The following is a 20,045-nucleotide window of genomic DNA, read 5'->3' on the forward strand; positions in this document are numbered from 1 at the left end:
ACAGCACACCTGCTTGTCCAAGAAAAAAAATATAAGCTACTACATTTGGCTCTGGACTTCTGAAGTTCTTTTATGCTCTTTTAGCAAGGAGGCAAATCAGTTTAATAGAGGAGAAAGCAGAAATTGCCAGACTCCCCTCCTAAACTGGGCTTTGGCTGCAACTCTTCCCAAGGCTCAATTTTGACATTAACACTAAATATGATTCAGCTTCTGAAGAAAGGTGGTTTTTTTTGTAGCCCAAAACCTGGTGAATTTGAGTGGAACGGACAAAAACTAATGTTGCAAATACTTAACTTTGTTTTTCAAGGCAATTTTTTACCTTGTTTTTCTAACACTGTCCGTCAGCATTTGGTTTTCTCCAGTTTCCTGTCACAACTACCACGTGGATGTGGACATGTCATCCTGCACACTGAACTGCAGCAGCTCCCCAGAGTAGCTGAAACACAGGTTTTTTAACCAAAAGCACTGTCATTGTTGGGGAGGGCCACAACTCCTCACCCAAACACGACCCCACCCAAAGGTCAGTGGAACAAATCGCAACAAAACCAGGAACATCCTTAACCTCTCCCTTTTCTAAGTGCAAGGCACATTCTTAACATGATCTTCTGTCATAAATAAGGAGCAGCATGGACATAAAAAGAAAAAAACAAGATCCTTTTCTTCGCAAACCCATTTGCACACAATGATCTCCCCGGGGACAGTGTGAGAAAAGAACCTCTGGGATGTGCTGAGGAGCCTGAGAGAACTCAGGATTAACCCCAGGATGCTCCTGCCTGAAGCAGGGACAGCTAAACCTCTCCTCTAATTAGAAACACAGCTGAGATCACTGTCAACACCATGAAATAGGACACTGGGACAACTTGGGAGGTGTCAGGCAGCAGTGAGTGACACATCACCCCTGGGGTCTTCGGAGCAGGGCTGTGGCTGAGGATGGGGTGCTGCCAAGGAGCCTTGGATAGTGTCCCTCTGTCCTCTCCTGGCCAGGACACACTGCTTGGTGGCTTTTCCTGGTTTCAGAATCTCTGGGGAGAGGCAAGGGCTGCCCCTGCTCTTACACCACCAACACTTCCTTGTACATTTAACTTCAGAGAACTAAACACAAGCCACAAGGCTCTACCTGTAAATCACACTGCCAGGCCAATCACTCCCTCCCAGAAAGGAATGGGAAGCCTGAAATCCATGAATGTGTTGCTGCATAAAAAAATAACTCTTGCTTATTACACCCTGGGGGAAGGGCTGATCAGTCAGCATTTATACATATTTATAATTTCCCATCTTTCTCTAGAAGCTACTTACTTTGTTTCCCTTCAATCCCCCCCCATTATATAAAACCAGCACAGTTCTGATTAAAGAGGCAACTTCCTTATTCAGCTGAGGAGTAAAATAGTCAGAAAACCAAAGCTGAAATACTTCCAGTTCTGCAGACTGCTGGGTATGAAAACCACAACCTGCTTCCCCGCTGGCACTTCAGATTTCTCTCCCTGCAGCAGCTGAAACAACTGAAGGCTCCTTGTCCCCCCACGTAACCACAGGAGGAACAGCCGTGAGACACCACAAGCTGTGACCCTTCCACACATCAGACACTGCCAGAAGCACGGAGGGAAAGGGAACTGTGCACGCCCCTGGGCAGCGCCAGCACAGTCGGGATGTGGCACTTGGGGAGCAAACGCGGCCCAGCCCCGGCGCGGAGGAGCCGCCCGGGCCGGGCCCGCCCTGACCTCTGCCGGGAGCCTGCTGCAGTGCACGGCACGGGCGGCTCCACCCGCTGCTCCCTCACCCTCCTGGGGAAACAGGGTCCTCCCCATGGAAAAGAGGGTCAGGGAAGAGCCAGGGAACCTGCCTCTGCCTTCCCAGCTCACCTGCATTTCAGTGACACACCGCAGCACACAGCGTTAACTGCTCAGGAGAATCACTCGTTTAGGTTAGAAGAGACCTTTAAGATCAAGCCCAACCACAAATAGTACTGAATAATTAAAGAATAAAATCAATCCAGACACTGAACCCAGCAGCCAAGGGGGCAGCACCAGCAGGTCCTTCCTTTACAGCTTCACCATCACCTTGTCCTTGCCTGGACAGCACCAGTGAAAGAAATTCCATCATCAGACTGTTCAGTGTGAGAGATTTAATCTAAACCACACAACTGAACCAATGGAGCAATTCATCTTCTCTTGGATACAGGGTCAAGGGAGCAGGGCAGTGTGGGACATCCACTTGCTCTCCAGTCGTGCCACAGTTTTACAGGGAGTGAATCTTCATGCAAAGCTCTGATTTCCAGACCAGTAATTCCCAAACTGAGAAAGGAAGAACACCTTCAATGCTGTGCCCAACCCACACCCGAGACGCAAAGCCAGTGAACCTTTGCATCTTTAGCTGGTTTGCCAAGGAAGCATTATGGGGATCCCTGTTGGGCAGGAAGTGCCATCAGCTCCTGAATCCACCCTGGCTGAAGGGATTGGATTCCCATGGAATTCCCTGAGGAGCAGAGACCTGCAGGTACAGCCCTGCTGGACAGTTCAGGTGAGCTATATACAGCCAGGTGTGGTGACTGTCAGTCAGGTACGAGTTAAATACCGAACAACGAGTTGTAACCAAAACTTTAATCCCAAGGATCTCACAAAAGACATTTTACAAGTGACATGAAAAGTCTTGTACAGTAAAGAAATGTTTAACTCCTAAAGTTTACAATGTACCATTAGACACTTAACACATCCACTCCAGGTGTCAGTTCTGCTTGTGGATTTGGTCTATTCAGAGGTTCTGGAATAGATGGTCAATCAACAATCGGCTAATTAAGGACTCTACTCACACCAAGTACAAAATTAACTGATCCTACAGCTAAAAATTTGTAATTTATGGAATATAAAGCAGCTCAGTTCCAAGTAATGCAGTCAGAACTGGAGCTGGATGAAGCTGCAGCCCAGCCCTCCCCTCCCCGTGCCACTGGTTCCTGCTCTGACTCTTCCCTGCAACTGGGCTATGGAGCACCCACCCCCTGCTCTGCTCCAGGCCACAATTCCACAAGGAACACACCATCCCAGCACACTTCCTTGAGAGCTGAGCCCCAGCAAACCCCCCCAGCTACGGACACAGACCATTTACCATTCCACACACACACAAACCATGTCTAATGGTACACTGGAAAACCATTAATAATACAAATCATAGGATCTGCTCAGAACCATATACAGATTCACATCTTTACATTTGCCACCTGTTACAAGATACAAGGAACAAAGCAAGTTCAACAGCTAAAACATTTTAAAAATGCACCAAGCTTTATGAAGTTTCAAAACAAAACAATGTTCTGTACATACTCCTGGCCTCGGATCTCGTGACTTCCTGTACACAGCTCCTTCCCACAGTCCTATTTCCTCTCATTTGACCTGGAGCGACTGAAGGACAACAGACAGGTTAGGTTTGGTGAAATCCAAGGTGCCAAGAGCAGCAGATTTTCCTTTAAACCCCCCAGCCCCGATCAGCAGATATTAAAGCATTTAAAAGATACTGTTCATTTAATAAAATTGAGTATTTAATTCTTTGAGGTGAAGAACCTCGTAAGATACCAGAGGTATTTCTCCACCACCACCTTTATCAGCATTACCAAGGCACAGAAAGTCATTTTTACATCTTTACTCAGAACACAAGTACTGGAAGACTCTTCTTACCTGCGAGACCTGGAAAAGGAGCGAGAAGGCTTGTGGTTCCTCTCCCGTGAGAGTGATCTCTCTCTTCTTCTGTCTCTGGAGAGGGACCTGGTACAGATCACAACACCAGATGATCAGAGCAAAGCTCAATTAGGCCAACAAGGCTCCCGAAGCTTCCCTTCAGGAGTGAAGTTTTTGAACTATTCACCCAGAGGAAACCTGCTGCAGATGCCATTAACCTTCCCTTCAGGGAAGAAGGATCAGCTTGAGCCAACAGCTTATGCTGTGCTGTGCACAGGCACCTAGTCCTTTGCAGCAGGTTTTTTTGTGGAATCCAACCTCATCACCCTCCTGATTTATGGCTGATTCAATCCTGAAGGTCTTTTCCCACCCAAATGGCTCTATATGATTCTACACTTCTGGCAAAGAGTAGCACATCAACACAAACTCTGTGAAAAACTGGCAGAAAACCACAGGGCAGCTGCAGAACGGAAAATACTTCTATTCTTAATATCCTTCCACTGCTAACTCTGGAATCTCAAACAGCTGAGTAATTCCAGGCAAAGGACATGGCAGAAGCAAACCTGTTTCCTTTGTACCAAACTACAGCCTGAATGTGCACAGCACATGGGGCTGGTTTGGGCTGTTCCTTTTCACACCTCCAGGCCAGAGCAGTGTGTGGGGTAAGGAAGGGATTCGTACCTGCTGCGGCTCCGGGAGAAGCTTCTCCTTCGTGGTGATCTAAAACCAGAAAACCAGATGTGAGGCACTTTATCCATTCCTTGAGCATTAACGGGGGTGAGGCATTTCCCAACTTGTCAAACTCACTGTTGGGCCCAGGGAACGTGCCAAGAATAACTGGCATCCACCATCCAGTAAAAGGCATGGAAAGATTAGGCAGTAAAACCAAGCTCAGTGTGAACAGCACGTTTCCAACCACGAATTCACTTTAACTAAGAATGCGTCAGAGCAGAGTTGTCCAATGCAACACTTTCCATTTCAACTAAATACACTGCCCAGAACACCACACCAAAGTCCCACAAGTGGTTCCAAAAACAAAAAAAAAAAAAAAAAAAAATAGCACAGAGCAAATGTTTTGGAACCCATGCAAGCCAAAAAGGTCCATAACAAGGCATAAGAGATATCAAGTGGAAAAAAAAAAGTGAAAATGCGCTCAGTGTCAATTTGATAATGCCATTAAGTGCTACATTAGAACTGCATATTTGTGATTGTCATTTTTAATGCCATCGAGTGTGTTTAGACTATTTTCTTATAAAAAAATTAAAAAATTAAAAATATAACCTTAGCTCGGCCCAGTTCATCCCAAAAAGTAATTGTTTTAAGTTTTGAAAACTGTTAGTAAAACCATTTAAAGGTGATAGGATTTTTCTGGCAAGGAAAAGCTACATTTGTTAGAGCTTCATTAAAAATTTAGTTTGGCATCTCACATGCAAATATCCTGGTTTTTACGTTATTCACAGTGTAAGAGCTTCCATATCACCCTTAAAAGTTTTCTCAAGCAACATATGTACGTTACCACTCAATTATGCACAGCCAGCCTTTGATTGAGAAAAGTAATTACTTATAAGCCGCTTACTCCTTATTTTAACCAGCAGTAAACTGTATAAGCAGGAAAAACTTACAAGTCTTTGGTTTCAACAAGCTAGAAATGGTGAGGTGAGGCTGCCGGACTGACTGCCAAGAAGAATTTGCTGAAAAGGTTTTGCCAGATGTTGCGTTGTATTTAGTTGGTTGGCGAAGGGGGTGTTGTGGATTTTTCCTGCTTTTTTGTTAGCCGAAGGCTGCTGCTGTAGTTGTTGTGAAGACATTTGGTAAATAAACAGCTGAGCTGATTGGCCGGGAATGTGTGGGCGGTCGAGGTGGCTGCTGCCGATTTGGTTAAGGTTGGAGAGAAGGCTGAGAGAAAACAGCATGCTCGGGAACCAAAGGGCGGTGCAACCTGACGACTGGCCATGCCTGGGTCATGTGAAACGACACCAGCCAAGCTGCATGGGGCGCGCTGGTCACATGACGCTGAAAGGGCTAGTTGGCTGGCTAATGCAGACTCAGAGGGTGGTGAGAAGAGACATGATGGTGACTCTGTAACGGGTTCATTTTTATTAATAGATGGACCAAAAAGCATAAAAAAAATGAAAAACAAGCCATCAGTACAACCATCTATTAGCTAACAATACTCCTAATGTGTTATTTTTCTTTTTCAACAGCAAAAGGGTAAGCTTGAAAACCCTGACTCGGGAGGACTTCACTCACCTGCCACAGGTAAATTCAGTCCTGTAAAAACCACGCTGCACATCTGAACAGCCAGACTAACTAGTCTGGGTCCAAGAACGTGCCAGTTCCCAAAAGTCCTGCTATATATTAGAGGTGTGTTTGCAAACCTCAACTGACAGGATTATCACACGATGCTTTAATTCTAACACTAAAGTGTAAAGATTCCAGATGTTTAAAGCAACTGTTACTTGATCCATTAATGAACAGCTGCCCGCTTGGGAAGTATTTAAATTCTGCAAACAAAGCGGAGAAACCCATTGTATGGAAATGCTAAACTGCTGTATGTCATGTTCTGCCATTATGGAATAAAGGAATGGAACAGCCTAAGTTGAAGTATGGGGAAGAAAGGGAAAGTGTGACTAGAAGACGAGCAGATTTTAGGAGGAATGAGGATAAGCCCAGGACAGAGGGCACTGACTACCAACTGCACAGTCACCTAAGGACAAAAGCCAACATTCAACACAACTTAAAGTTCACCTCGATTTTGCGGAGGGGTTGATTTGGGGATTTTTTCTTTTTTTTTCTTTTTTTTTTCAGCATTTGTCATCTCCGAATCATGATCAGATAGATGAATGTTATCCATCAACATGCCTTTAACAAGCCTGCTTCTAGGATGCTACAGTGGTAACAGTGCCAAGAGCTCTAGGTGTGCTGTGCCCCCAGGTACCTGCGCCGAGGGGGAGGACTCCTCCTGCGATAGTCGTCCCTGGGACGCCGGCCCCACGAGGGAGGGGGGCCGCGGTTCCGACTCCGCTTCTCCCCATTGGAGAGCTCCACTCTGACTCGGCACCCACACAGCGTTCTGGGAAGAGACACGGACACGGGTTAGTGCTTCCAGGGAGAAGCCAGCGTGGAATAAAAGCTGCCAAGTCCAGAGAGGGAAAAGGAGCGGACAAGGTAAAAACATTCTGTCTGCAGGCAAAAGTAAAAGTGTTCAGAACAACTTCTGCGTGACAGTGGCTGCACCACCCCTGGAAGCGTTCAAGGCCAGGCTGAAGGGAGCTCTGAGCAACCTGGCCTAGTGGAAGGTGTCCCTGCCCATGGCAAGGGGTGGAATGAGATGTGTTCTAAGGTTCCTTCCTGCCCAGACCCGCCTGGGATTCTAGTGCAGACAAAAGGTTTGGCTGCTTCTGAAAGCTACTGTGCCAGTAAAGGAGGCAGGGAAGAAACCAAGGCGAGTTTCTCCAATCAGTTTTACCTCTTTATAGTTACACCATCTTCAATTTAGCACATCCACAGACATCCAAGTCATTTCTAACTTGAGAGTCCAATCCTGAAGTGCAAAATTAACCTGCCCTTCTTCCTGAATAGCATCAGGATGATTTTGATTTGATATTGGGAAGAAATCTTTCCCTGTGAGGGTGGGGAGGCCCTGGCACAGGTTGCCCAGAGAAGCTGTGGCTGCCCCATCCCTGGAAGTGTCCAAGGCCAGGCTGGACGGGGCTTGGAGCAACCTGAGCTAGTGGAAGGTGTCCCTGCCCATGGAAGGGGGTGGGACTGGATGAGCTTTAAGGTCCCTTTCAGCTCAAACCATTCTGGGATTCTACTGCACCCTTGGATCACACAAACACTTCATAACAACCACATCAAGTCTTTGGCCCTGCAGTTGAAACTTTCCAATTTATGCAGCAAAACTACTCAAAATTTCTTTTTCACAAGCCAAGCCAAACATAAAAGCAGCACATTTTACCTTCCATCTAGTTCTCTTACTGCATCAGCTGCATCTCGTGGATCTTCGAATTCCACAAAGGCAAAACCAGGAGGATTTCTCGCCACCCACACACTGCGCAGTGGTCCATAGTAGCCAAAGGCTCGCTCTAATTCCGTTTTGTTGCCATTGTTTCCAAGGTTACCCACGTAAACCTTGCAGTCCAGCGGACAAGAGTCGCGATGCATTGCTAGGACAAGAAAAAAGAAGTTCACGCCTATTTAAACACAGAGCGTGCACTTGTTCACTTCCAAGGAAGTCGTTCTGCTGGCTCCTTCCGCCTGAAACTTCAGCGGAGATACGACCTGATGCGATGGAAATATTAATCTGTGTGCAACGGGCGGGCAGAGGGGATTAATATCGAACAAAAAAATCCGAGTTGTTATGTCGCAGTGTGATTAAAATTCACTGTTTGGGGGAATTTCGGCTACTTTTAAGGTTTACGGCTTTGAAGGGGAGGGGTGGGGGGTGTCCCTACGCCCTTTCCCTGCTTAGCGCGGGGGGGCCCGCAGGGGGCGCAGCGCGGGGGAGGCTCCATTGTTCCCGGATCGGGATTAGGATCGGGATCAGGGGGATCCGCACATGCGGGGGTGACAGCGCCATCCCCAGCCGAGCCCCGCCGGCAGCGCCCGGGGAATCCCTACGGAGCGGCTCCTCGGTGCGTCGTGAGGGACCAGCGCTGCCGCGGGCGGGCGGGACGGTGCCACTCCGCCCCCGCGGCACCTCCCGCTTTGCCTCGCACACCACCGAGAGCAGGCTGAGCACGGGCTCGTCCAGGCAACCCGCGGCCTCCCCGCCGCCTCCCCTCAGCGTTGCGGCGGCCGCCGCCCGCGGCCCGGCCTCACAAAATGGCGGCCGCTCTTTGTTTGCCGCCGATGCCGCCTCCATCCGCCCCGCCGGGGCCCGAGACCACGGGTGCCGCCGCCTCCCCCCACAAGCCCTCTGGGGTGAAGGTCCTCACCGATGCTCAGAGGGAGGGCGCGCGAAGGGAGCCCGCGCTAAACTCAGCCGACTCGACCCCTCAGCGAGACCCCAGCTCCGCTTTTCCTCACTGGACAAAATGGCGGCTGGCGCTTACCCCGCCCGCCTTATATACGGCCAGCCTCTCCCACGTGACGCGAGCGGCAGCGAATCAGAGAGCGTCGTTGAGCTGATTGACAGGTGGTGTCACCCGGCGTGTGCGGGTGGGCGGTGCTTCCGCGCCAATGGCGGGAGCGCTGAGGCGGCTCCGCGGGCCCCGCCCGGGCCCTGAGATCAGAGAGCGGCAACACCCTCGAAAATGTTGGGTTTTAACGGCCAAAATGAAAAATAAAGTTTTATTTCCTTGTGTCTCTGGCCCGGTCGGGTCCCTACGGGCCGTGGTTTTTAAGCATCATCCCCTCAGCATTGGGGTTTACACGTATGAACACTTTGTACGAGCAAACTGCTGTAAACTCACAAGTTGTGGCAGATTTTATATGGGTTTATGAGGCCCAAGAGAGGGAATTGATTTTTTTAACACTTGAGAAATTTTATTTCTCAAGCACTGAGGAATTTTATTTACAGATACACAGTGCTGTTGATGTGCTTTATTAAACTCTCCTTCATACATGACATTTATGCAACATGAGTTTTAACGTGAATTAAACAAATAACTTGCTCTGAAGGGGTTTCCCTAGATAAAAAGCGTCTTATTTTGGGTGTCAGGTGATACAAGATTCCCCATCTGAGGCTGTTGCTGCAATAACCTCCCAAAACCTCCCTTTGCAGCCAAGCTGTGTTTAATCCAGACTTTATGTCTTTGACTTGGGCCAGGGAAGACAAATTTCTCTGTACAAGTAAAATTAATAACAGTTTAAATCATATTATATGAGATAAGGCATTTTGAGTACAAATTAATGCATGTGGACTGTGTTTTCCAAGCAGGAACTATGCTCAGGATGGGACGTCCTCAGTCTACTGGAATTCTACCAGCATGTAAATAAAACCCAACCAGCATCAAAAACAACTAGCTGAGATAATTCCTTAGAATTTTCCAAAATCTTTTGCAGCATCCTCCATTATTTTTAAGAGCTTTTTCTCAGTAAAATCCTCCAAGGGTCAAAACTGGCCAGGAGACAGAAACACAACAATGATTTTGAGGTAACAGATGCCCTAAAGTATCTTTATCTGTGTGCAGTTATCTCACAGTTACCTGCCTTTAATTAAGGAAATCTAATCCATTGTAATCTAAATTAGCTGATGGTTAATCTCCTGAGGCGACACAAACAAAGGAAATAATTTGAAGCTTGGGGCTGTTCAACCATTTCACTTTGTGACTTCTTGGAGGCAGTGATTTCCAGGACTCGCCTCCCTCCTCCAAGGGGTTTGCAACACTCCTAGGCCCTGCTCATATCACATAATGTACATTTCAAATATGATTTAAGATTTGCAATAATGAATATTTAAAAAAAACCCAAACAAACAAAAAAATATTAGTTAGAGAGCAACGTGGACAAGCTTGTAATCCTAACAGAACTTTTATCTTCATCCCAAAGTTACATATGATGCAGGAAAATAATTCCAGACAACAGATTTGGGAACAAAGGATTTATTCAGAAGTAAGTTCACCTCCTGCAAAGCAAACACAGCATTCAGCACTCACCTAGGACATGCTACCTCCTCTATTCAAGGTGCTTCTTACCTGGGGTTAAGCCCATCACCATGTTTCATAAACCACAGCCCATAAAAGTCATGTCATATAAACATAATCTGTTTTCAGTTTGCTTTTGGCATTATAAAGAAACTAAATGTGGCCCATCACTGGGACAAAAGGCCTATTGGAATATTCAGCCTAATTCCCACAGCTGGGGTTGGGATGTCCCAGTACAGGCACACAGCACTTCTGTCATTCCAAAATCAGCATTTTGCTTGTCCTCTCCCAAAGACAGTCCCCGAGCCAGCTCTGAGAGCACTGTATGTGTGTGTTGCACATACATGGAGCTGAATTGTGTTATGTTACCTTCTTCCTTATTCCAAGTCTGTAAGGGTCTGAAAAATCCTGCTGGATTGAACTCTGGCTTTCACAATAAGAAAATGCCACTCACGTCTGATATTTATGAGAGGTACAGAACTTTTACATTCATCAGATCTCATGTGAAAAGAAGGAGAGAACATTGACCTCACAAATAAAACCAGACCCGCTGTGAACAGGTGGGTCAAGACTAGATTGACAAGGTATTTAATAGCTGCACAGTGCAGGAGAGCACAGTCATCTGTTTTATAAACCTCCAGACCAGGATCCATGACCACACGGACCTGGAGTAAGGTGTTCCAGTCAAGCTGCTGTCATGGTTCCTGAGATTTCAATCCCACAGAAGAAAATGAACATATTCTAGACATAATTTGGAAGAAACCTCAGCTGTGTGAGCCAAATTTAAGGGATCACAAATATCCTGAGTTGGAAGGGACCCACAAGGATCATCCAGTCCAACTCCTGGCCTTGCACAGGACAGCCTAACAATCCCAGCATGTGCCTGAGGGCATTACCCAAACACTCTGTGAGCCCTGGATACTTCAGGAGCCAGACAGTATTTACTGGAGAATATTTCTTTCAGGATCTCTTAGAGCTGCTCCTCAAGTGAAACTAGACATTAACAAAAATAGTTATTTACTGGCATGGTTCTGCCTGCAGAAAGGGCTCTTGCTGGGAACACGACAGGAACTGGTGGAGGGGACACATCTTCAGTCACAAACCAACTGACTGCTCACAGGCACAGCTCAGGCTGCTCGTGAGGTTCCTGTGGATTCGACCCATTTTCACATCCTGCCCAATCTCGGTGAAGGGCATTTTCTACTGAAACGACGACTTACACTTGCCTGATCTTTAGATATATTACATAGATAGATATTTAGATATATTACAACCAGTTTGAGTGAGCTTATTCCCACAAATTCTTGTGTTTACAGCATAAGGTCCCTATCCCTTATTCCCTCACTTTTAAAACATATGTATTTTTACACTGTGAAAGTTTTTAGCTGCACCTCAGACCTCATCTAAAGGGAGAGTGAAGCAACAAACTGTGATTTTTACATCATAGACCTAAACTAAGAGACTCAGCTCTCAGTGCAGGGGCACAGCACATCCCCAAGACTCAGCACTTGGGGATTAATTAGCGAGAAGTTCGTTTATTTGAATGATGTGTTATTTGGAGACCTTCAGTTGCTCGTCCTTCATCCCCATCTTTCCAGGTGTGAGCCTTCTGCCACTGTTGGGGTCCCACCTCCAAGGTGTGGGCAGCAGAGGGTGACATTCTCTTGCAGGGGCAGATCCCACAGAGCTCCTTTTCAGGGGGACAGGCCCCATGGAATAGGGAGACACATCTCCTTGTGTTTTGCTTTTGAGGTTCTCAGGAGACCTCCAGGCACTGCAAGGCTGTGGAACCAGGGATTAACTCAGAGAGCCCAGGGAGTGTTACAGAAGCAGCACAAGGGACCTGAGGCTTTGTCTCAGCTTCACCTGAATTTGTTTTGCACACAGAAAATATCCCATCTGGAGACTGTTATGGGGAAGGGAAAAGAGAGTCAGCCCCAGGCTTGGCTGCAGGGCAGGTTTTGAAGGACAAAACACTCACCCTTGCTACTGTGTTCTGACAGAGCTGCCAGTCCCAGGAGCTTCTGTAAATCTGGCTTGAAATCAGAAAATGGGAAATGAAAACAGGGAGTCTGACTCACTGCTATTCAACTCTAATTTTAATTCCCTGGAAGATGGGAGTTCTCTCTGGAATGATGCAGTATGTAGTGGATTAGGGGCCAAGATTTCAAACTGCTCCTGGAGTTTACCCCCCTCCCAAATGGTATTTCTGGCACAGGACTGTCCTCCAGCAACAAGGAGGTGACACAGAGGAGCTAAAAGCACCCAAAGCAAGATGGAAAAGCCTGGAACTTGCTCCTGGGAGCTGAAATCCACCTCTTTAAATGGTTATGGAAGCAAAGGTGCTGCTGCTGCTGGTGACGCCCCTGAACCACCTCGAGGTGTAAGTGTGGAGGTGCCAAAGTCTTTGTGGCCTTGGGGTTTGCTGCGAGGTGTCATTTCCTCCCATCTCTGGGTGAGGGAGGCCAGGAAGGGAGAGCAGCCCTTCATCAGCTGCTGCTCTACCAGCAGCTCAGGGGAACTAAATTTACCAGGACTGTGGTCAAACCGTTTCCTCTCGGCAGGGCGGTGTCTGGTTTTCCACACACAGCACTCAGCAGCTCACAGGAATTCTGGTCTGATGGGTAAGAGCAGTAAGGGAAAAAAAAGAAGCCACAGCCCAAAAAACAATCCCAAAAAACCGAGTTGATTTTTACATCAGGGAAGCTCTTCTGGAGCCCACACTCCTGTTACTGGTGAGTAACAGAGAACAGCACATGGAAAAAATTCCTCAGATCTGTCTGCCCATCTCCCTGCAGATAGAGGATCCCTTTGATGCAGTACAGTCTTTGTTTAATTAAGTTTTCAAATCCCCCTTGCCCTAACGAGGCTATTTGCACATTTGCTTTGCTTTCTGTTTCCTCCCCGAGTTCCTTCTTCCCCCTCAACGGGGCCTCCAGGCTTTCTCTTCCCTTTTTCTTTGCTCTGCAGCAAAGCCATATTCCCTTCCTCCCCCACCTGGCTCCCTGGGGGAAGGACTGGAAAGCAAAACAAAAGAATCACTCGCTGGGAAACTATAATTGGCACAACCCTTCTCGCTCCAAACCTCCCACTGGAGAAGGTGAGGGAACAGCAAAGGCCCCTCCCGTGGGGAGTCAGACCGGGAAAAGCTGGAGGGAGGGACTGAAGGCTTTGAAGCCAAGGCTCAAAGCTTTGATGACTCCAGGAGTGCTTTGAGGGAGCCTGGAGGTAACCAAACTCCGGTCATCCCAGTTAATGCCGTGGCAGAACAGGCTCCTGCTCTGCTCTGCACCGTCCAGGGCTCCTGCAGAGGTTAATTTATCTCAACTAAAAATGTCACCTGGTTGTGCTGTTGGCACAATTTCCCCTTGTGACATTGGCACTGTGGTGGTGGGGTTGAAGAGATGGGTAGGTAGATCTGTGCCAACACCAGGAGCAGATTTAGAGCTCGATGAAGTTATAGTTTAGATTAAAATAATCATTGCACAATTGCACCTTCTAGTTGTCCCTTCCCTAAGCCAAAATCATAGCTCAAAACATTACCTCCCGTGTGAGTGGCTGGTGTATAAATGTGCAATTCACACATTTTATGTATTTTTAGGAATATTATAAAGCAGGAATCCATCCCTGTCAGTGTCTCTTCCTTGCTCTGGGCTCCTCTCAGGGATACACGGGAACTCCAGCGCAGATCTGGCTCTCAGGGAGATGTTACAAAGTCAGGACCAAGTTAATTTTGACTTGTGCCAAGTCCTTAAATGGAAGGAAAGGGCCAGTGGCAGGGTGTAGCCATGGCAGTGTGGTGTGACCATTAGGATATGTGCCCATGTACCAACCCCACATCGCCAGCGGTCACTCAATTAATGCTCTTCCAGCAGAGATGCTGAAAACTGCATCCAATGAAAACCCATTGTACCCTGGAGACTCGAAAAGTTCAAGGATGGATTGGACCAGATGCTTCAGACATGACTTTGGCCAAGGCTTATTAATCCTTGAAGATGTAACTAAGGAACCTTGGACCCACGGTGGGTAATTCGGTGTAACCGCGGCGCAGCTGCTGCCCTGGAGACTCGGATGTGAAGCCAGGCCCTGATTTACCAATATTTAACAAATGTCATCTTTAATTGGTGACACTTTAATGGGTGACACGCTCCTTAACAATGAGGTAGTGAAATCAGGAACACTTATCGGATCACTCAGAAAAAGTGGGGCTCCAAATCTGTGTGAGGAATACAATAAAAACCAATTTGGTGTCCATGGAAGCTGTGAGATCACTGTGTGAGCCCTGTCTCTGCAGGACAATGTGTCTGCATCCACCTGAGCCTGGCTTTAACTGTGCCTATGGGAAAGGAATCCACTGCTTGTGGTAACTAAGCAAATGATCTTTTCAGTCTTTCCGGGGAATTGCTCCTCAGAGATGACAAATACATTCGTTGTCTTTCACTTTGAGAAGTAGGAACTGGTCCTCTTAAGTAGTTTCAGCCTAATGATCCAGGCACATCCTGAGCACCCAAATTCTGCTCCAATTACCTGTTAGAGCTCATACAGTGAGTATCAAACCTCACGTGGTGCCAGCTCATAGGGTTTCAAAACATATCAGAATTTGGCTCTTTGCCTGAGCCACAGCTTGCACTTTTATTGTTTAGTCACTTGATAAGTCTTCTCTGTTTCTCCTCTGTTTCTCCTCAGCTTCCAAGATTTCAGACTAATTTCTTTACTGTATAATCAACAGATTTAAATGAACTTTCTACTGAGCATTAAAATCCAGTGGGATCTTATTTAGATTGCCCAGAGAAGCTGTGGCTGCCTCTGGATCCCTGGAAGTGTCCAAGGCCAGGTAGGACGGGGCTTGGAGCAACCTGGGCTGGTGGAAGGTGTCCCTGCCCGTGGCAGGGGGTGGAGCTGGATGATCTCTAAGGTCCCTTCCAACCCAAGTCATTCTGGAATTCCATGATTCTATGATTTACCAACCCCTCAGTTAGATTTTGGGTGAATAACTACCCTGCTTTGCAGATTTTATGACAACTGGCATTGCCGAACTCACCAGTATTAATAATTTAGATTCCTCCTACCCAAATCCGGTGTCTCACACACGAGTCCACAGGGACAGGAAAGGAAGGAGATCTCTTCTGCATCCAGAGACCCTTTTCCTGATCAACCCTGGAACAACAGGGTTCGCCATCACCTTGGGGCACAGAAACCTTGTGGTAAAATCAAGTTCACACAGAACAGGAGAGACAGCAAAGGAATAACAAACTGTCCATGAAGCTGTGATGTTTGCCTTAGTCACAGCTGAACATTTTAGAATCCAGGATTTATGATCAGTGGGAACAGGCAGCTGTCTCATTTCACTGACACGAGAGGAAAGGCCTTAGTCACAGAGATGATGCCCATTGTCTCTGTGCTCCCTGGGCTGGTATAAAAGCAGGAGAAGGGCACTCGGTGTCACTGCAGGAGACACGTTGTGCAGGTCAGGACTCCACTGGGATCAAACAGCACCACCAGCAAGGAGGTAATGTTCCTTTTGTAACTGCAAGATGCTTTGTAATTAATATATATTCTACTGTTGATCACAATAGTGTTGCTTCTCTTCTGTGCATGAGCAGGAGTTCTACATTAGCACAATTTAAAATGTCACTCTGCAAGTAAATATACACATCTATATGTATATTTATGTGCATGTATCTGCTTTTAATACAGATATTTTTAATCAGGACTAATACATGTGTTATTTCATATCTAGTTTGATTTCAACGTGCTGCTCAAGGAAATCACTCACAAATTAGTGGAGCAGACTTATTAAGAACAAGCTTAATTGTTACAAGCAAATATATAATTTATTTGTATTTTATTAATGTATAATTTGCCTTTCTATCCAACCCTTGACAATTCAATATTCAAGTTAGTATAAAGACAAGTCATTTGAGGAGATGCTGAGTTTTTTATTATCCCAAACTTCCCCTGCACAAAAAGAAGTATTTCTTCAAAGAGTTATATGGGAACATATCTTTACTATTCTTACATAACAATTTAAATGCTGCAGCTTCTGTTTTATTGTCCCCCCAGGTTTTGATGTAAGGGTTAATACAGGATTTTCAGGTAAATGACTAAAGGGACAGACTGGAGCCAATCCTAAAGCAGGGTACAGTCATTAGTGTGAAAAATGCAGAGATTTTAGGGACAGACCTGGCAACAAAGACATGGTGGGTTGAAGGAATGGGTAGGAAGAGGTGCATCAATGCCAGAAGCAGATATAGAACTGGATGAAGTTATAATTTAGATTAAAATAATCATTGCACAATTGCATCATCTGGTTGTCCCTTCCCTAAGCCAGAAATCCACTCCTTCACTGAAAAGAAATCTGGCATCAGTCTAATAAAATCCCAGATATTTGCATGTCAGCACTTGTACTGCTCATGGAAAAGGCCCAACCCCCAGGGCTATGAACACCTTTTAACTTGATATTCCTGCTCCACTCTTAAATCCTTTGTTCTGTGATTTTCAGCAATCCTGATCTTCTTGACAAATTTCTGTGAAGTTTTATCAGGGAGGTCTCTTCCCAGTCCTGAAATGTGCTTGCAAATGCAGAAGAGTGGGAGGTGTTATATTGAGAGGCAACACTGGGAAAGGAGATTTAGGACTCTGAGCAAGGAAATCCAGAACTACACTGTGAATCCTAATTCATCTTTTCTGGTGTATGTTCACATCCACATGACTGATGTTCTGGGAGGTCCTGGGATGATTTCCCACAGCACAGTGCTCCACTTTTACCTGTGCTTAAAGGCTGAAATTCATTTTGTCAGGTGAAAGGAAGAACAGAGGGAACGATTTCTGATCCCACCATCAGCTGCTGGTCCTGTGGAGTGGATTTAAGAAGAGAGAAAATGTTCCTGCCCCAGAGGTCTCTGCAGACAGTTACATTTTTGGCAATTCTTTTTTTTGCCTGTTTTGCAATGTGTCAAGAGATTGAAAAGTAAGTAAGATCATCCTTTTACTTCATTATTATAATTAGAAAACTGCTTGGTTTTGATTTAACAGGCTGTGTTCTGCACTGCTGTCAGTAACTCCAGGCATGGGGGAAAGAAAATTCAATATATTTAATACAGCAACATTTTACATCACTCTCTCTGCAGTATAAAATTAGTCCAATTGCATTTTTAGATGTATAACATGTACCACATCAGTTGATGCTTTTAAACACAGTGTACAAACCATGTAAGGATGTTCAGCACAGGCCATGGAGATGGCACATGCTAAAATTCCATATTTAGGTTCCCATTTGGATTCAAATCTGCAGCAGGAGCCTATAGCTGCAGTTAGATGTTATCTGAACAGCCTGAAATCCTGAAATATTTGCATCCCAGAATTAGCCTGCCCTCCTCACTCAACACTCGGCTCAATATTTTTGAAGAATCTGAAGTATCTGAAGAAAATAAGGTTTTGTTTTTATTTCATGGACATCAGTGATTCCAGCTAAATTCCAGTGATTCCAGCTCTGGGAGGAAAGAAACAAACCCAAAAATCCTGTAACACTGAGGTGAAGGAAAGGGAACTTTATTCAGAAAAGAACCTAAATCTGGGAAAGCCCAAAACTGTGTGAGAGCTCTTTAAACCCGCTCAGGTCATTTTGTTGGTCTTCCCAGTTTGCCTTTTTTAGAAAAAGGAGATTCAAGGTACACCTTTGGGAATGGCACAGGGTTCCAGCTTCCTGTCTTAGGGAATGAGCTGCTTGACAGGCTGCTGGACCAGCCTGAGTAGGAACAGTGGGCTGTGCTCCTGTGTGGGATTGGTGGATGCCAATCAGCATCTCTGGTCCCTCATTCTTTCTTTTTTCCCCTGCAGCAGAAGAGCAGTGACAGAGCACCAGCTCCTGCACGACAAAGGGAGGGCCTTCCAAGGGCTGAAGCGCCTGCTGTGGCTCCACAACGCCCTGGGCACCGTGCACACAGCCAGCAGCAGGGACATCCCGCCCCCAAATGCCACGTGGGATGCACAGAAAAGCCAAAATCCCTCAGATCTCCACAACAGCATCGATGGAGACGAGACTTCCAGCCTGATGAAGCAGCTGCTGGAGCTGACGGAGGCAGAGGGGTTCCTCCCGTTGGATTTGAAGAGCCCAAAGGGGAACTGGAACCCACAAGGCCTTTTTTGAGCTGCTCCAAACCAAAGAGCTGGGCAGCAAGAGAAATCCCAGCACGCAGCCCCAGGACTATTCCTGTTAGCCCTCAACCCCCCCGGGCTGTCCCTTGCTTTACATGTGTGCTCTTGTAGGGAAAAGCTCCAGCACAAAGGTGAACTGCAAAATAAAGATAATTAACTGCATTTACACCTCCAGATGTTGATAGAGACCCTTATAAGGAGCCAAGTTCTCTCCTGAGCAGCTGAGTGCTGTGACTGTGAGATGGGTCACTTGTCACAGGCACTTCTCTTTTACATCAGGGCCCTCCCTGTCTGTCCTGGATATCTTAGGGGTGCTGCAGCCTGTTGGAGCTCCTGTACCCACTCAGCAGGAAGTTTGGGTCATTAATGTGCATATTTGGAGGCTCACTGGAGCCTGATGTTTTGACTCCTGAAGAAAGTTATCTCCTAATACAGGTTCTCTTTCATTTCACCCCTGCCTGCAGTTCTGCCCTGCTCTAATAATGACTTTTCTTATACTGTGGGTCCAAAGGGTTTTTTTCCCTGCTTCTCCAGCATAATGAAAGTTTTAAGCCTCTCATGCCTCAGTTTGTCCTTCTTTTTGCCGGGTAAAAGTTGACAGTGATCCCCACTCAGCCAAAGCCCTAAACATTCACCTTGTTCTGCTGGTGGAAGGATGAGAACCAGCTTCCAGGGTCTCTATTTCAGCCTTTTGTTCCAACACTTCCTTCCTTTTCTTTCCTCATGTGAAATCCTCTCCCAGGAGCTCCCACAGCAGCAGAAAACCAGCTTCACGAGGCCACCTGCCTTTCCTGGAATAGGTACCACAGGATTTTGCTGTTCACCTTTGCCATCAAACTGATCATCTCTGCCTAAGCAAAGCAAGGTCCAGTTTAATTGTAAAATCAGTCTTTCAGAAATGAAATCTCTTGTGTGTTACAAATTTATCAGCATTTCCACCGTTTTAAATCCTGAAATTCCTCTGTTGCTGATGGACTTCAACTGTGCAGAATGTATTTCTCAGTGATTAAAATGTTGATAATAAAAACCCTTTTCACCCTCTGAATTGTACTTGCTTCTGTTTTGGTAGAAATGTAAATAAATAAACGAATAAATAAATAAAAAAACCCTTTTGCCAATGTATGTCCACACATTTGGGATGAGTACGGAGTCACGTTTCTTTGGTTGTGTCACTCCTCACAGGTCCCTGTTAGATTCCCAAGGCCAATCAAACCATTACTGAAGCAGATGGTGAAGAGCTGAGAGGCGTGAGGCAAAACCAGGTTACACTGCCCAAGCAATGAATTTGCTGAGCTGGGATGTGGGAACTTGTCCTCCCTGGAACCCATAGGATGGAACCCCGGGAACCTGACTGTGACCAGCTCAAACCTCTCCAGAACTGGCTGTGTCCTGCCCAGCACACTCTGGAGCAGCCCCTCTGCCCCTGCAGAGGTGGATTCCTCTGGGAACGACTCCCTTTGAGCCCTGGGAGGTGGAGGTGACCATGGGCATCTTGGTGGCACCTGTCCCTGGCTGTGCCTCCCTCCTGTGTCACCACTGGGTGACCTGGTGTGTGGCACCCGTGTGGGGATGGGGACAACCGACCTCCCCTGGATGGTGAGAACAGGCTGTGTGCGGGGAGGTGAGGCTGTGC

The 20,045-nt window shown here is 46.6% G+C and overlaps 2 protein-coding genes across 3 annotated transcripts; one reads left to right on the forward strand and one right to left on the reverse strand.

Annotated features, from left to right (window-relative positions):
* Positions 1-2,579: 2,579 nt before the first annotated feature.
* SRSF3 (serine and arginine rich splicing factor 3) lies at positions 2,580-8,750 on the reverse strand. Its single transcript, XM_027665727.1, has 6 exons — positions 8,606-8,750; positions 7,627-7,834; positions 6,604-6,738; positions 4,347-4,385; positions 3,666-3,752; positions 2,580-3,392 (listed from the first exon to the last, which is right to left on the reverse strand). The coding sequence occupies exons 2-6, from the start codon at positions 7,830-7,832 to the stop codon at positions 3,365-3,367; spliced, it is 495 nt and encodes a 164-aa protein (XP_027521528.1). The 5' UTR covers positions 7,833-7,834; positions 8,606-8,750; the 3' UTR covers positions 2,580-3,364.
* A 6,670-nt stretch (positions 8,751-15,420) lies between these two features.
* On the forward strand, positions 15,421-18,574 carry LOC113957884 (parathyroid hormone 4-like). Of its 2 annotated transcripts, none has more exons than XM_027665729.1 (3): positions 15,421-15,764; positions 17,056-17,225; positions 18,095-18,574. In XM_027665729.1, the coding sequence occupies exons 2-3, from the start codon at positions 17,137-17,139 to the stop codon at positions 18,402-18,404; spliced, it is 399 nt and encodes a 132-aa protein (XP_027521530.1). In that variant the 5' UTR covers positions 15,421-15,764; positions 17,056-17,136; the 3' UTR covers positions 18,405-18,574. The 2 variants fall into 2 exon arrangements, with proteins under 2 accessions (XP_027521530.1, XP_027521531.1); XM_027665730.1 differs by lacking the exon at positions 15,421-15,764 and adding an exon at positions 16,335-16,351.
* Positions 18,575-20,045: the final 1,471 nt, after the last annotated feature.

The sequence above is a fragment of the Corapipo altera genome, unplaced genomic scaffold (genome assembly GCF_003945725.1).
Source record: "Corapipo altera isolate COAL_440 unplaced genomic scaffold, ASM394572v1 202, whole genome shotgun sequence".
NCBI classification, from domain to species: domain Eukaryota; kingdom Metazoa; phylum Chordata; class Aves; order Passeriformes; family Pipridae; genus Corapipo; species Corapipo altera.

Bases quoted from the DNA above. Each gene is read 5' to 3' on its own strand.
- LOC113957884 (XM_027665729.1), top strand. From the start codon at position 17,137: ATGTTCCTGCCCCAGAGGTCTCTGCAGACAGTTACATTTTTGGCAATT. The intron at 17,226-18,094 runs GTAAGTAAGATC...TTTCCCCTGCAG, and splicing joins ATGTGTCAAGAGATTGAAAA to CAGAAGAGCAGTGACAGAGC.
- SRSF3 (XM_027665727.1), bottom strand. From the start codon at position 7,832: ATGCATCGCGACTCTTGTCCGCTGGACTGCAAGGTTTACGTGGGTAAC. The intron at 3,753-4,346 runs GTACGAATCCCT...GATCTGTACCAG, and splicing joins TTCTCCCGGAGCCGCAGCAG to GTCCCTCTCCAGAGACAGAA. The intron at 3,393-3,665 runs GTAAGAAGAGTC...GTTGTCCTTCAG, and splicing joins TCCTTTTCCAGGTCTCGCAG to TCGCTCCAGGTCAAATGAGA.